The 16,345-nt window shown below is 54.0% G+C and overlaps 1 protein-coding gene across 1 annotated transcript in view; it reads right to left on the reverse strand.

Moving 5' to 3' along the window:
- The window catches only part of RYR1 (ryanodine receptor 1), a 117,428-nt gene that overhangs the window by 59,846 nt on the left and 41,237 nt on the right, over positions 1–16,345 (reverse strand). Inside the window, exons 38-58 of the mRNA XM_077852935.1 lie at positions 14,511–14,657; positions 12,738–13,011; positions 11,828–11,942; positions 11,609–11,741; positions 11,116–11,210; positions 9,709–9,844; positions 9,303–9,489; positions 9,108–9,216; positions 8,598–8,718; positions 8,332–8,501; positions 6,434–6,654; positions 5,820–5,910; positions 4,774–4,914; positions 4,211–4,374; positions 4,016–4,094; positions 3,668–3,757; positions 3,053–3,193; positions 2,605–2,679; positions 2,428–2,503; positions 1,987–2,110; positions 1,280–1,395 (exon numbers count right to left, since the gene is read on the reverse strand). Of these exons, the coding sequence (XP_077709061.1) occupies positions 1,280–1,395; positions 1,987–2,110; positions 2,428–2,503; positions 2,605–2,679; positions 3,053–3,193; positions 3,668–3,757; positions 4,016–4,094; positions 4,211–4,374; positions 4,774–4,914; positions 5,820–5,910; positions 6,434–6,654; positions 8,332–8,501; positions 8,598–8,718; positions 9,108–9,216; positions 9,303–9,489; positions 9,709–9,844; positions 11,116–11,210; positions 11,609–11,741; positions 11,828–11,942; positions 12,738–13,011; positions 14,511–14,657 (2,805 nt within the window). The remainder of the gene's footprint in view (positions 1–1,279; positions 1,396–1,986; positions 2,111–2,427; positions 2,504–2,604; positions 2,680–3,052; positions 3,194–3,667; positions 3,758–4,015; positions 4,095–4,210; positions 4,375–4,773; positions 4,915–5,819; positions 5,911–6,433; positions 6,655–8,331; positions 8,502–8,597; positions 8,719–9,107; positions 9,217–9,302; positions 9,490–9,708; positions 9,845–11,115; positions 11,211–11,608; positions 11,742–11,827; positions 11,943–12,737; positions 13,012–14,510; positions 14,658–16,345) is intronic.

Here is a 16,345-nt window from a genome sequence, read left to right on the forward strand (position 1 = left end):
TGGGGAGGAGGATAAACTCAGATAGGGTAAGGCCATGGGACATCCCCTTCCTCACAAGCCCTTTTCTTCCTGAACTTTGATACTTGACACTGAATCAATTTGGAATGAATAAACGAATGAATAAAACAAGAAGTCACTGCAGACAGATTAGAATTGCTTTTAGAGCGGAAATCAATTTCAGAAAATAATACCAGTGACAGTAATAATTACTACTACTAAAATACAACTAAAATAATAATGCTGGCTCCCATTGTCAAACATTTGCAACGTCCCTGGCAAATGTGAGAAATGTGCTTGCACAATCTCTTCCCAACTTGGAGGTCTGTATAGTGGGTCCCTCTTCTTCATTTTACAGATGAGAGAACTGAGGTGAAATAACTCAGCCTGGGTCACCCAACAAGAAAGGGACAGAACTGTGGCCAGTTATGATGGACAGATGGAGAAACTGAGGCACAGAGAGGCGAGGTGCTCAGCACAGTCAGCACGTGGGACCCAAGGCGAGATGTGTGAGTGAGTCCTGCTGTGCCACTCATGAGGGGCTCCATGGGTGGCTCTCAGGGACACGCTGGGATCTCTGGGGGAAGCTGGGAGGGATAGGAGGGCGAGCTGTGATTCTTAGTAGGATGTAAGAGACATGTGCGGGGAATCCCAACAGCCTCAAAAGAGTTCCAGAATCTGCCCAGTCCTCACCCTCTTGGCCCCTACGTCCAGATGCCATCTCCAGTGCAGCCAAGGGGAGTCTGTGAACACCTGAGGCAGGTCAGGGCCCTCTCTGGCTCAGAACCCTCCTGTGGTGTCATTCCCCTCAGGGCACTCCCCACGCCTGCAGAGCTCTATGTGATCTGCCTCCAACACCTGGAGGCCTGGGATCGAGAGTCTCTCTCGCATTAAGTTCCCCGCAGGGAGCCTGCTTCTCCCACTGCTTATGTCTCTGCCTCTATGATTCTCATGAATAAATAAAATCTTTTAAAAAAATTTTAACCAGTTCCACTTTCATCCCACTCCTATTTTCCTTAGCTGACTCTAGTGTATTCTTGTTCTCAAAACACTAACTGTCTTCTAAAAACCTAAGTTATCCGATGTTAATTGTCTGAATGCACCACAGGAATGTCAATGCAGGAGGACAGGGACTTTGGTCTCACCCGCTGCTATGTTCTCAACACCTTTGGACCAGTGTCTGGCACAATAATGAGATACGGGGAGGGAAGGACAAATGCATGAACTGGGGCCTGAGGTGAAACCGCGGGTACGGCCGGCTGACGGAGGGACTCCTCCGTACCCAGGTGGGCGATAAACTCCTGGGAAATGTCCATCCAGCGCAGCAACTGCTGCAGGAAGCCAAAGGCGAATCGCTTCTCAATGGAAGACGTGTCCAGCTCCATGTCCTTAAGGCCTCTGCGTGGACAGGCAGAGGGGGTCAGCCCGGAGGGACGGCCACCCTGTTTCCCAATCCTCTCCAGCTCCCCTTTTGCTCCCCTAGGCCCAGCCTCCACAGGCTTCGGCCCCACCCCAAGACCCCCTCAAGTTCCTGGATGTTCCTTGACTCCGCCCCCACTCCAGACACCCCTCCTAGCTCCTCCCCACCCCGGCCCCTTCCTCCTTTGGCCCCGCTTCTTGAGCCCTCCCCTATCTGGCCCCAAGCTCCACCCCTCGTGGCCTTCTCCCCTCCCCAGGCCCCGCCCATTTAGCCCCTCCCCCCTGGCCGCGCCCCTCTCCTCAGGCCCCACCCCTCTGGGCTTCTCTCTGGCCCCTCCCTCACCCTCCAGGCCCCGCCCCCTTAGTGTCCTTCCCACCCCGCCCCCTCAGGCCCCACCCCTCTGGGCTTCCTCTCCTCTCTGGCCCCTCCCTCACCCTCCAGGCCCCGCCCTCGCAGCCTCCTCCCTTCTCGGGCCCAGCTTCGCCCCAGCCCAGCTTCTCCGGGCTTCTGCCTCCCTGGTTCCTCCCACATTCCCCGCCCCTCCCCGGCCAGACTCGCAGCCCACGTGCCTGGTGACAGCGTAGCCGTTCATCTGCAGGAACTTTAGCAGCTCCTGGGCCTTCTCTCGATCTCGTGCCTTCTCCTTGGCTGTGAGTGTGTCGTAGGGGACCAGCAGGGGGTGGGTCCCACCACCTGGAGCAGCAAAGACCAGAAATCAGAGGACTGGGGAGACCCAGGCCACGCTCATGTTGGTGGCTCCTGCAGCTGCTGGCATGCGTAATTATAGTAACAAAAACAGATAAGAATAACAAAAACATGGCTTTCGGATGATCTTCATAGTCTCAGCAAAACCCTAGGGTAGTCGATGGTGTTGTTATTGGGGGGGGGCGGAGTGAAAGCAATTGTTCAAAGTGACACAACTCTAATCTAGACCCCTATGACTCTGGAGCCTATGCCTAGAGGACTTCGGTGAAGAGGGGTCTGTGCGGGGATGCGATGGGCGCCCTCACCCTTGGCCTCGAGCTCCTGCTTCTTCTTCCGCCCCCACGTGTTGTGGTAATTTTCTGCCAGTTGTTCCGCCATGGCCTGGGAGTGGGTGAGAGAGTCAGGGGATGTCCTCCCCAACCCCAACAAACACCTCCATGCCTAGGAGGCATACCTCCTAGATGAAGGGTCAGGGGTCTCACCTGCAGCTCCCGGGACAGGGTAACTCCGCTGAGGTCGGGCGGCTGGGGGTTGTAGCCTTCTCGCGGATCGTAGGTCTGGGAGGACGAGGGAGGGACCGGAGGGCTTGATGGGCTGGCAGGAAGCCCGGGCCCCAACACAGGTCACCCCCTCCACCTGGCCCTGGGCCCCCGCTCTGCGCCCTCTCCCTAAGGCCTTGTCTCTAAGCCGTGCCCTCCTCTGCCCTTTGCGGTTCTGCAGACCCAGTCGCCCCGCCTTCCCAGGTCGCTCAGCCTGGTCCAGCACCCCGCTCCCGGCCCCCCCATTCCGCTGACTCCACCTTCTTCCCTGTGCGCGGCTCCTCTCTCAAACCCCACCTTTGGTCTGGCCACACCCCCTCCTGGCCACGCCCCCTTCCCTAGCGGCTCACCACCCTGTGACCCCGCCCCCTGCCCAGGCCCCTCCCCTGACCTGGGCACTTTGGGATATCTTCCGCGTTTTCTTCTTCTCCGTCTTCTCCTCCTCACCCTCCCTGGCCTTCTCTATCGTCCATTCCCAGGCAATCATGGCCTTCAAAGATTCCTTGATGGGCCAGCGGTAAATCTCTTTGTCCTGGGGTGGACAGGAAGCCGGGGAGTTGGTGGGATGGGATGAGATGGGAGGGAGGCGGAGGTAGGAGCCTTACTGCCTGGCCTCCAGGGTCCTAAGAAGGGGAAAGCCTCGACCACAGGGCTAGGAGGAAGTGTCCAGCTTGGATTCGAACCCAGGTCTCTTAACTTGCTTTGTAACAGAGCCTCCCAAACAAACTCATCCCAATATCCCACTTTACACATGAGACTCAGAGAAGTTAAGTTGTAGGCCCAAGGAATAAAACCCCGTATCTGTGACTCTAAGAAGGAACCTAGGGAGTTCGGGGTGTAGGGGAGGCAACTATGTTTTGAGAGAAGGCGAAGTCCATGGATGAGGAGCCCTAACCTGCAGTTCCAGCTAGATCCAAGCTGATGAAGCGGCCTCCCTCCTCCTTGAATGCCCAAATTTGGAGGTTACATATTGGAACCCTAGCACTGGGCCCCAAGACTTGCTCACCTTCTCTGAAAAAGTCTTATAGGGCCTCAGCATGGGATGGGTTTTCAGTTCCTCATCTATGTTCTCCCCATATGACCAGTTGTTCTGGATCTGGAGGTGGAGAGGGGACCGGTAAGGGTAGGGTAGTGCCACTATGGAGCTGAGAGCAGGGGGCAGCATGAGGGGTAGACAGCAGCCTGGAGCACACACAAGGGAAACCCTGGAGGGACTGAGGGTTCCAGGGGAGACTTTAGGTCCCAGGAACAGTTGGGGGTCTCAGGGAAATCCAGGGCCACAGGGAAAAGCTGGGCTCTTGAGAAAGGCCAGCAGGAATGGGGGTCGCTGGGGAGGGGGGACCCTGGCACCAACCTTGTCGAAGGCCCACTTCTCATGTGTGTACTCAGCAAACTTGTTAATGAAGGAATCCAGCTTCTCTGGGATAATCACACTATTAGGGGGATAGGGTGGGCAGATGTTGGGGCTGGCCCCTCCTTCCATGTCTGAAACCTTCTTCTCCTTCTCCTAGCCCCCATCCCCCACCCCACTCCTGCCCCCAGGCCTCACTTGAGGGTCTCCACAGGCCGAGGATCGAAGTTGCCTTCAGCGTCCACCGTGGCCTTTTTCTCAGCTTTGGATGAGTATGAGGCATCCACGTAGTCAGGGGGCAGGGCCCCTGCGATGGCGCACAGACAAGGCATAGCCATGCGGTACAGCTCTGCATCATACTTCTGGGGACGCCAGGGGTGGGGGTCACTGCAGGCCTGGCTGCGCCTTCAAATCTTGGAGCCCTAGGACTTCAAACTCACCCCTCCAATAATTAACCCTCCTCCCTTGGTCCCCAGACATCAATTATCGTCTCTCTCCTTGAAACCCAAACCTCAGCCCACCTGGACCCTCAAACTACCCTCTATCACCCCTCCCTAAACCCCCAAACTAGAGGCCCATCCCCTCTTGCACTACAACCAAACCAGAGACCAAACTCATAGATTCTACTGGTTCTAAAGCTGTACAACTGGCTCCCTCTCTGAACCCCCAAATTTGGGAATTTCATTGTGCATTCCCCAAATTTGGGCCCCAAACCCTCCAATCAGGTTCCTTTCAGCCCCTCATCCACCACGTGCCCAGACCTTATGGGCCAGCGAGTCAAAGATGCCCCAGAAGAGTTTACGAGTGAGGTGCAGCTCTTCCTCTGAGGTGACTCCGAAGTTAGCCCAGCCCGTGGGGAGGCAGTAGTACTTCCAGCAGCGCTCATAGTGATTGGTGAGGAGCTGGGTGGGAGAAGGAGGGGGACACATAAATGAGAGGCACATAGTAGGTGGCGGGCAAAAGAAAAGCCAAGGAGGCCAGGGGTGTCAGGGCTTTTATATTACGAAGGCGATGCAGATTTTGCAAATGATGCTAATGAAAGAAAATGGTATGCTTATTGGAAAGTGGTCTGGGCCCATTTACTATGCAAATTTAGCATTCCAATTTAGAGTCAGGATGGGTATTCAACTGGAGCTGGATTTGTCTGGTGTCGCTTTACACAAGTAAGTGTGCTAATATTAATCCACGAGTAGGACTGTGTGCAAAGTGCGAATGGCCATATGGACGGAGTAGTCTGTGCTCCCATGAATGACCATGGCACACAAATATAAGCAGAACCCCATGCAAATATATGGTAATTGGGAAGCAGGCCTCCATATCCACTACACAAATTTGAAACAGGGGCTGATTTAGATGTATTATGTAAAACAGTCGATATCTGAGTTGGAGGTATCTCCTTATGCAAACCAGCAGGCAAATAAAAAAAAATTATAGGAGACGCTGTGCAAATATGCAGAATAGCTGTGGTGCTATTTATTGAAATAAATGCACTCATTTGCAAAGAGTAAGGCTGGTGGTCTGGGCAGACGAGTAAGCATGCTAATTAGGAAAAGCAGTGTACTCCATGCAAATATGTGCTAATTCAGGTGAGGCCTGGCTCTGTTAGGCAAATCAGGCGCTAATGAGGGAGCGTCAGAGGCACCAATGCCGCCCAGCGACCGCCCTGGAAATCCCAGTGTGCCCTTGAGAAGGCCAGAGAGGTTTCCATGGGGACGCCGCCCTCGGGTTTGCAGGCTAACTGGGCGGGGCGGTACCGACGAGCCCGGGGGCCCGGGGGCGCCGCGCGCCGGAGGGGGCTCGCCCTCACCTTGAGCGGCATCTTGGCGAACTCGTTCAGGATGGGCACGTCGAACACCAGCCGCCGCAGCAGGTGCTGCAGCATGGACGGGCGGATGTACCTGCGGAGGCAAGCACCGCGCAGCGCGGTCTCAGCCGGAGGCCGGCCGCCCCCCGCCCCCCGCCCCCCGCCCCGGCGCCTCCGCCCGCGCCGCACCTGCAGAGCCCCCCGCCCCTCCGCCCCTGCAGAGCCCCCCGCCCCGGCGCCCCCGCCCGCGCCGCACTGCAGAGCCCCCCGACGCCCCCGCCCCCCCGCACCTGCAGAGCCCCCCCGCCCGCGCCGCACTGCAGAGCCCCCCGCCCCCCCGCACCTGCAGAGCCCCCCCGCCCGCGCCGCACTGCAGAGCCCCCCGCCCCCCCGCACCTGCAGAGCCCCCCGCCCCTCCGCCCCTGCAGAGCCCCCCGCCCCGGCGCCCCCGCCCGCGCCGCACTGCAGAGCCCCCCGACGCCCCCGCCCCCCCGCACCTGCAGAGCCCCCCCGCCCGCGCCGCACTGCAGAGCCCCCCGCCCCCCCGCACCTGCAGAGCCCCCCGCCCCCCCGCCCCTGCAGGGCCCCCCGCCCCGGCGCCCCCGCCCGCGCCGCACCTGCAGAGCGCCATGAGACAGTCCTCGATGACGTCGCGCTGCGCCTTGGTGAGCGAGCGGCCGCGGGACAGGCGGTACACCGTGTGAAGCATGGAGTCCACCATGATGGCGCGGTGCTCGGTCCCCGCGAAGAGCGGCGCGCACTTGGTGATGAGCGGCAGCACCGCCAGGCACAGGTAGCGGTTCAGCGCCAGCGCCATCTCCGTGGTGCTGAACGTGGCCTGGGGCGCAGAGCGGGGGCATCAGGCCCGCTTCGCGCTCCCGGGGTGGCCGTGGTCGCACCTCCCGCCAACACTGTCCCCCGCCCCGTCTCTATCACCGCTGTGAACCGTGCAAAATCTCAAGCATACAGAAGTCGAGGAACCAAAGAACGAGCCCTCGTTATCCAGAGTAGAGTCTTCTGTAGATACCCTTGTGCTGCTTATTTCCTCTCCAAGCTCCCCTTTTTTTCCTGTAATATTTTTATGCAACCCCAGCCCTAGACGGCTTCACCCATGGAAATTTGAATATGTATCTCCATCCGGACTAATGCTTCTGTTCAACATCCCGGGCCGCCACTTTCACACCCAACAGAATTAACAAGTGTGTAAAATTCATGATCAGCTTTCCCAGTTGTCTCAAAAATTGCTGTATATTTAGCTGGGATTGTTTGGATCAGGGCGCCGGGAAGGCCCCCAAACCATATGTATCTGGCTGCTGGATCTCAGGTCCTTTCATCTGTAATGGTCTCCTCTCCTATTCTTTTAAATGCTATTTATTTGCTGGAAAAACTGGATCAGGGGATCCCTGGGTGGCTCAGTGGTTTGGCGCCTGCCTTTGGCCCAGGGCGCGATCCTGGAGCCCCGGGATCGAGTCCCGCGTCGGGCTCCCGGCATGGAGCCTGCCTCTCCCTCTCCCTCTGCCTGTGTCTCTGCCTCCCTCTCTCTCTCTCTCTGTCTTTCATAAATAAATAAAATCTTTAAAAAAAAAAAACTGGATCAACTTATCCAGTGGAGTTGCCTACATTTTGATTTTGGTCCTGGTGGTGTCCTTGAACTTGTTCTTCTGCCTTCAGTCGGTCTTTCTTTCTTTCTCTCTCTCTCTTCTTAAGATTTCTTAAATTTTTACATAATCTCTACACCCAGCGCTGGGTTCGAACTCACAATCCCAAGATCAAAAGTCGCACTCCCCACCAACTGGGCCAGCCAGGCGCCCCTGCCCTCAGTATTTCTGATAAACTGGTATTTACAGAATCAAGTTGCCATGTTCAAGTAGCAAGTACTAGCAAGTTCAAGTGTGCAAGTAGCCAACAGTTATTTCTCTCATCTCGAGAAGAGTCTTTTCCCGGACAAGGTCACCTGTCCAGCGTATCCATCATTCCTCTGCCTCCTCTGTCACCAACTTGTGTAAAGACTTGTTGACACTCGCCGTCTCCAATACCTCACCTGCCAGACCCTCGTAAACCCCCTCCAGTATGGCTCCTCCCCCACCACTTCACTGAAAGTGCTTAGCAAGTCACCAGTGGCCTCCATGTGGCCACACCAGCGGTCAGTTCTGTCCTCATCTTACGTGACTTTGTCCCCTACTGCAATCTAACTGTGTAGCTATTATATGTCTATATAAGTATTATTGTTGCTGTTGTGCGCAGGTCTGTCTCCTTGGTGCCGAGCCATCATTGAGAATGATTATTTCTTAAATAAGAATGAGGAGATGTTGGAGATTTCCACCCACCCTCTCCCAGAACTCAGAGTTTATCTTGGTTTTGTTTTCTATCTTGACAGGGGTGAGGGGGGTGGGGAGGGAGGATTATGATATGTACACAAGCCCAGAACAAACAGAAGCCCGGCTGCTATGCCCACGCCCCATCCCGCATCCTCTCTGGAGGCAGGGACGGTGGCTAGGCGGGGCGGGCTGCTCACCGTGTCCAGCGAAGCGGCCGCCCGCATGTCAGGCAGGAACCCCACGTCCAGCACATGCAGCAAGAAGTCTTGGTTCTCAATGCCATACACTCGGTCCAGGAAGAGCACCATGGATGCCTTGTGGTCCGGCACGAAAGATGCCGACATCTTTGGCTGTACCAGAGCCCCATCTGTGGGCCAGGAGGGCAGGGGGTCAGGGATGCCCTTCGGACCCATCCGCTCCCTCCTCAGCCTCCCTGCCTTGCTGAGTCCGGCCCCCTCCGCACCTTTGCCCAGGGTGGGGATCTGCAGTGGGAGGCTGATGATGCCCACAAGGTCATCCAGGGGCACGAGGGAGCGCAGGATGGCGCGGATCCGCAGTGCCTCTCCCTTGCCAGCTTGGATTAGCTGGAAGAAGGAAGTGTGGGCCACATCATCAGGCACCTTGAGCCCCATTTGCTCGATACCCCATCCATCCTTTCCTGACCTACTGGCAGGTAGACCAGGACTCCTCGGAGGGCAAACTCTAGAATCCCCAGCCCTGACTCCTCGGCCTGTGCTTCTCCACTGCAGCCCTGGCCACCCCGGCCCACCTTGCTTGGTCTCCCCCACTGGTCCGGGAGCTCCGTGAGAGCTGGGCCTGGGGCTGTCTTGGTCACCAGTGTGTCTGTCCTCAGAACTGCCTCTCCTAAGACCACCCGCAGAGTGAGAGCTATCAGTGCTGTCCAGTGCCTGACTGAGGAGGCTCAAGGGTGGCCCTGTGTGCCCCTCCCCATCCCTGGACTTCTGGGTCTCACATGCATCTCTGGTGCACAGCGTCCTAGCAGGTCAATCAAGGCGGCATAGAAGGACATGATGGCGTGTCCCAGGTGCACCCGGTTCTCCTCCTGGGGCTCCTCACCGAAGCTGCAGAGGAAAGTGGGCGGTGTGGGGGAGGCAGCCAGGGGCACCGGGATGGGGGGCCGGTTCTGCCGAGGTGGTGGGAGACTCACTGCTCACGCCGCCGGTCCCTGCGGACGCCTGGGCCATCGCGCGCCGGGTCCTCAGAGATGCGAATGGCCTCTTCGATGGCAGCCAGCAGCCCCGAGCCGCCCTCACCCCGCAGGGCGGGCCCGAAGCACTCGGGCTTGCGGATGAGCAGCCGCACCACCACGTTGGCGTTCTCCTCCACGCTCTCACCTGGCGGCTCCGGCGGTCAGGAGGCCTCGTGAGCCACGGCCCAGGGACCCCGCCCCTCAAGGGTTAAGGCCAGGCCCCCACTGGCTTCTGCGTGCTGCCCCAGCCCACCAGGAGGAATCCCGGGCTAAGCCAGTGGCCCAAGGTGTGGCTCACACCCCGAGGGAGGCTTTGGTCAGTGGCCCCAGCCCCCTGTCCTGCCACCACCAGCTCCTGACTCACCGTTGACAAAGACAGCAAAGCGCAAGAAGTCCAGGTAGCGCTCGCCGCCACACGGGTTCCAGCCGATGTCTGGGTACCCTTTGGCCAGGAGCATGGGGCAGCTCTGAAGGCCACAACCCGCCAGGTAGGACACCACCTAGGGGCGGAGGGGGCTCAGCCAGAGGCAGACCCGCACCACCTCCTCCCCAAGGCTCATGTCCCTGCCCATCCCTGGAGCTCTGCAACCTGATTCATTTCTGGATCTCTCAGCAAACAATAATCGTCATCCTCCACCCTCCTCTCCCACCTGGACCATGCCAGGGGCTTCCTTCCTGGGCTCCCTGCTCCTTCGGTCTATTCCTCCTACACAGAAGCATCCCTTCCCTGCTTGGAACCTTCCTGCGGCACCATCTCACTTAGGGTAAGACCCAGAGCCCTCACAGTGGTCCACTAAGACCCTCTGCACAACCTTCCCTGCCACCTGCTGACCTTACTTCCCACCGCTAACTTCTCACTCCCTCTGCTCCAACCATACTGGTCTCTTTGCTGTTCCTCAAACTCATGAGGTTCACTTCTGTCTCAGGGCCTTTGCATTGGCTGTTCCCCTGCCTGGAATGCTCTTCCCCCTGATGTCCATATGGTCCCTCTCTTCCTTCAGAGCTTTCCCCGAATGTCACTTTCTCAGTGAGGCATTCTCTGATCACACTTATCTAAACTTGGACACCCTCCTGGCACATGATATTTCTCTCCCCTGTTCACTTTTTTCATCTTTTCATCTTTAACACTTGTCACTAGCTAATACACTATGTATTTTACTTATTCATCTTGTTTATTATCCATCTTCCCAACCACGTCAGCTTCATGTGGACAAGGATTTTCTGATTGTCTCAGTCACTGTCACACCCCTACTGTCTTGGACAAGTTCCTGGCGCATAGTAGGTGCTCGGTAAATATTTGTTGAATGAGTAATACTATAGTAGCAGATAATGCTTGCTGTATTATAAATGCTTTCATGGATTAAGTCATTTCATCTTGAGAATAACCCTATTCTATTATTATCTTCATTCTGCAGGTGAGGAGACAGGCCTGGAGAATTTAAGTCACTTGTCCAAGGCTACACAACAAGAGAGCACCATCTCACTTAGGTTCAGCCTAAGTTGCTGAACTCCAGAGCCCATGCCTTTTGACACTAGTACAGAAGCAGAGGAGGGAGGGGGGCACAGAGGGTCAAGAAATGTGCCAAGGACATGCAGCTGCAGGAGGGTGAGGTATGGATTATTTGCACTCGGCCCCATGTGACTGGCTCCTGTTCTTTTCCCTGCAAATTATTCCCCTTCTGATTCAATCCTGGACCATCCCATAGAGTGGGTCCCAAATCAGCAGGGGCCCCAAGGGGCCAGGTAGGGGCCAGGCCTCCTCCTTCCCCACCTTCTCCAGGTCCTGCTCTTGCAATGCCAAGGCCAGCTCGTTGTTGTCAATGACGGAGGCAGCTGCCACATCCAGAGGCGTGGAGCCCTGCATGCCTGTGAGGGCGAGAGGCAGTGAGAATGCTCTTCAGAGGTATATAGTTGACAGTCTCACTGCTGCTCATGTCACCTCCTCTCGGAAGCCCTCCTTGACCACCCCCTTTTACAGCCTAGGTCAAGTGCCTCCTCTGGTCTGTGCTTCCCCATCCCAGGCCTGACCACTCTGGGCTGTCACTGTCTATCTGCCATGCTGCACCGTGAGTTCTGTGAGGGCCAGGGCCAGGGCTGTCTGGGTATCCCCAGGACTGCTCATCACAGGGCTACAGCCAGGGTGGGTTGAGAATAAGTGTTTGTTGAATGTTGAATGACTGAATGAGTAGAGATGGATGCCTGGATGGACCGCCAAGAGTGGGTCGTGAGGGACAGGCCGCCACCCCGGGCTCAGGGGTTCTCACCCAGGCCAATGCCACTGTTCTCCAGCAGGTAGCTCAGGTGGTCAAACATGGAGCGCTGGTTCTGCCGGCTGATACGACAGAAGTAGCAGAGGAAGCGGCAGCAGCTTGTCACCATTTTGGGGAAGCGGATCTCCTAGGGAGGCAGAGTGGGCCTGTGGTCAACGCCTGCCCCTCCATGGCCCCCTGCCCTGAGCTCCCTAGCCCACACAGACCCCTTACCTTGGATTCGCCACCCCCGAGGACATTCACCATGACCTCCATGACTGTCTCATGCATGCCCAGTGCCCGCATCAGGTTCGGGTGCTGGTAGAAGACTTTGTTGTTCATGATGTTCCTGTGAAGAGGTAAAGAACGTGAGGTCACCAGGGGCCCGGTGGAGCCCCAGTCCAGGGACAGCCCCAGGCCCTTGGGAGAGTTGTCACCACCACTGTAATAACAGTCAACATTTACTGAGTTCTTCCTTCATGCCTGGCACCACGCCCCTTAACAGATCTGAATTCATTCAATCTTTATCTCCACTCTAGAAGCCAAGAACTATAGTTATCCCTATTTTACAGAAAAAAGAAACTGAGGCATGGATCCCCTAGGGTGGAGATCCTTACCATGCTGCATGTGGTATCCCCAAGTGTCTAGAAAGGGCCTGGCACAAACTAGGTGCTCAATAAATGCTTGCTGAGTGAATGAATGAGACACTCTTGACACTTAGTGAGTGTTTAGTACTATCATTACCATTACCAATATCATTACGATGTGCAAAAGCCCTTGGAAGCCTTGCCATGACTGTATGAGGTAGGCATGGCTCTTCCTGTTTATTTACTTATTTATTTATTTTGCTCTTCCTGTTTAGAGATGAACACTGAAGCTCAAAGAGGGTAACTATTGTGCCAAGAGGTGAGTAAGAGCTGTTATCCCAGGGTCTGGATGGAGAGGTGAGAGGAGGGGTCATTAGCCAGGGAGATGGGCTAGCTATTAGGAGAAGTATATATCACCACAAGGATGAAGCAGAAGTGGAGGAAGGAGACATTATTGCATCCAGGGGACATGAGCCCAGGGGACAAGCTGGAGCTTGTGGGGGCTCCCCTCCTTCCCGGGGGGATGTGCAAAGTCAGGGGAGGGGGAAGGGCCTCACCCAATGCTCTGGATCATGAGGTTTTCCTCCTGGGGACCCATTTGCACAATAAGCAGCGATCGGATCTGGCCCAGGCACTCAAGCAAGCTCATGGTGTCCTCCATGGATGACGGTGAGATGGTGTATGCCCGGGGCAGGGCACGCAGCAGCTCCCCGAGCCCATCGTACTGCCGGTGGAGGAGGCTGAACATGGCCCGAACGAGCTCAGGGCTCTGCACGAAGTCCTCTTGAGCCCACCGCACCACTGTGTGGGACACCAGCTCCTGCAATGACTCTGGGAAGGGGACATGAGTGTCAGAACACTCCCAGGTTGAGGCCTGGAGCCAAAACAATGCAGAAAGGGCCCCTCTTCCCAGAGGGCTTCTCAGTTACTAACTGCCCTGACCCTCTACCTGCCAGGAGTAGGCAGATTCTGGAAGATTTCGTTTTATTGCCTTAAGAGCTCCCCTGTTCTCTTCACCCTAACACCCAAACAGTGAGGGCTCCCTAAAGGTTTCAAGAGGAAAAAAGAACTTGTATCACTTCAAAATACCAGAGTACATTATAAACACCTTTGAAATATATAATGTACCTTTGAAAGCACAAGTCACAATTCCACTTGTTCTATAAAAACACTGTTGATTTTTCATCAAGAGAGACAACAGACACCGAGAATACCTGGTGGACTTTGGCATCATTTGAAAATGATGTCAAAATTAACTGTTTTATTTTCCCTGTCCATCTCCCTGGGACTCATCTCTCCTACATCCAGCATCCATTTCTCTCTGTGTCTCTCTTTCTCTCCCAACACTTTTCATTCCCAGGATTTTGGGAGAAAAGAGATGTCTCATGTTCTCAGGTTAGGAGAAACCTCCATGCACTGGCACTAAATGATGGTGTCAATTCATGACCTTCTAGCGCTATGCAATCTGGCCCTGTCACTTCAGACCTCATCTCCTGCCCCCCTCCCCTTGCTCACTCTGCTCCAGCTACACTGGCTTCTAAATATCCCATGCATGTTCCTGCCTCAGGGCCTTTGCATTGGCTATTCCCTTTGTAACAATCATCTTCCCCAGATCTTTGCACACCTCACTCCCCTACTCTGACCCCTCCATCTTTATCCCTCTCTCTCCTATTACTCAGCTTGATTTTTTTCCTTAGCCACCCATGGCCGCCTGACATTATGGTATATGTATATGTGCATCTGTTATAATATTCTAAACTCTTGGAGGGTAGGGATTTTTACTCCTTCTCCCCACAGCATTCTCCAGCCCTGCCAACAGTTCCTGGCTCAGAGCTGGCCCAATAGCAATTTCTTGAATGTTGTAGAATAAACTCTGTACCAACTTCAGGGACCTGTCTTTGTTGGTTGGAGATAAAATATATTTTGCATAATGGCCCATTGGACCAACATTTATCATAACTGTTTTTCTAATCCCTCATCATAGTAATCATTTCACCAAAAAAAGAAGAGAAAAACAAAGAAAAGCCATGAGGACACAGAAGCTGTGGTGGTGGTACAGGAGCTGCCACCATCCCAAGGTGGGATGTATATCTCTGTGCTGGCAGGCCATACAGCATGCTGGTCCAACACACATACTGTAGAGCCACCACATTTGGGCCACACTTCCAACATGCCTCTTCTCTCACCCCACCCCCTATTCCTCCTCTCTCATCAATCTACCCCTCCCTTGCTTACTCCTCATGGTCTGGCCTATTTTGGACCTACTGGCTCCTCAAGCACATGGCTGCCTGCCCCATCCCTGTCCCCTCCCTAAAGACCCCAGTCCTCACGGGGTTTGCTCTCTTCAGCAGGGGATTCCTCTTCAGGTTTCTCCTCCTTCTTCTTCACCAGCCGGACTTTCTCCAACAGGCTCATCAGGCGGCTGCCCAGGGTGGCCTCTTCCTCTGGTTCCTCCTCCTCCCCCTCCAGCTGAATTCCTGGAGTTGGTCAAGAAGGGAGAGGGTGTCATTCATCTGTGTGCTTCTTCATCTATTCAGTCATTCACTTCTTTTTTAAAAAACTATTTTATTTACTTATTTGAGAGAGAGAACACAAGAGAGTGAGCAATTGAGCACGAGCAAGGATGGGAGGAAGGGGCAGAGGGAGAGAGAGAAGCAGGCAGTCACTTCTTTTTTAAAAAACTATTTTATTTACTTATTTGAGAGAGAGAACACAAGAGAGTGAGCAATTGAGCACGAGCAAGGATGGGAGGAAGGGGCAGAGGGAGAGAGAGAAGCAAGCAGGGACTTGATTCCAGGACCCTGGGATAATGACCTGAGCCAAAGGCAGACACTTAACCAACTAAGCAACCCAGGTGCTCTAGTCATTCACTTCTTTACTCATTCATTGGTTCATTCATTCCTCATTCTTGTGTACATTCTTGGTTTTTTTCATTTATTTCTCCATATATTCACATATTTATTCATTTGTTCATTCTTTGAAGCATGTTAAATGTCTTTTAAACTATTATAGGGACACCTGGGTGGCTCAGTGGTTGAGTGTCTGCCTTTAGCTCAGGGTGTGATCCTGGTGTCTGGGATCAAGTCCCACATTGGGCTCCTTGCAGGGAGCCTACTTCTCCCTCTGCCTATGTCTCTGCCTCGCTCTCTCTCCGTCTCTCATGAATAAATAAATAAAATATTTTTAAAAATAAGCTATTGTAAGTAGGTTCAAAGAACAAAGGAAGCCATGTAGAAAGTATTAAAGATAAGTATGATGCCAATGTCTCCTCAAATAGAGAATATTAATAATGAGGTAGACCACATAAAAGATAACCAGATAGAAATTCTGGGGCTGAAAAGTACAATAACTGAAATTTAAAACTCACTAGAGAGGTAACAGCATATTTGAGCTGGTGGGAGAAAGAATCAGTGAACTTGAGGGTTGGACAATAGAGGTTATCGGTTTGAAGAGTAAAAAAAGAATGAAGAAAAAAAAGAATGAAGAAAAGCTAACAGAGCCTCAGAGCCTGTGGGATATCATCAAGTATATCAATATATGCATAATGGGAGTCCCAGAAAGAGTGATGAGAAATGGCAGAAAAATATTTAGAGAAATAATAGCCCAAAAGTCCCAAATTTGATGCAAAATATTAATCTACACATCAAGAAATTTAATAAACTTCAAGTAGGATAAAATCAAAGAGTGCCACACCTAGATACATTATACCCAACTGTTTCAAAGCAAAGGCAAACAGAAAACTTGAAAGGCAGCCAGAGAAAAACCACTCGTCACATATAAAAGAATCTCAGTAAGATTATTAGCTGCCTAGGGCACCTGGGTGGCTCAGTGATTGAGCATCTGCCTTTGGCTTAGGTCCTGATCCTGGGGTCCTGGGATGGAGTCCCTTATCAGGCTCCCCGCAGGGAGCCTGCTTTTCCCTCTGCTTATGTCTCTGCCTCTCTCTGTATCTCTCATGAACAAATAAATAAAATCTTAAAAAAAGATTACTAGCTGCCTTATTATCAGAAACAATGGAGATTATCCATTGGATAATCCAAACAATGGAGGATTATCCATCCTCCAGCCACCCAACCATCTCTCCATCCAATTTTCAATTATCCATCTACCCATCCATCTAACCATCATCCTTCTCTTTATCCATCCATGCACCCAGCCATCTACT

The sequence above is a fragment of the Canis aureus genome, chromosome 1 (assembly GCF_053574225.1).
Source record: "Canis aureus isolate CA01 chromosome 1, VMU_Caureus_v.1.0, whole genome shotgun sequence".
Classification (NCBI taxonomy): Eukaryota; Metazoa; Chordata; class Mammalia; order Carnivora; family Canidae; genus Canis; species Canis aureus.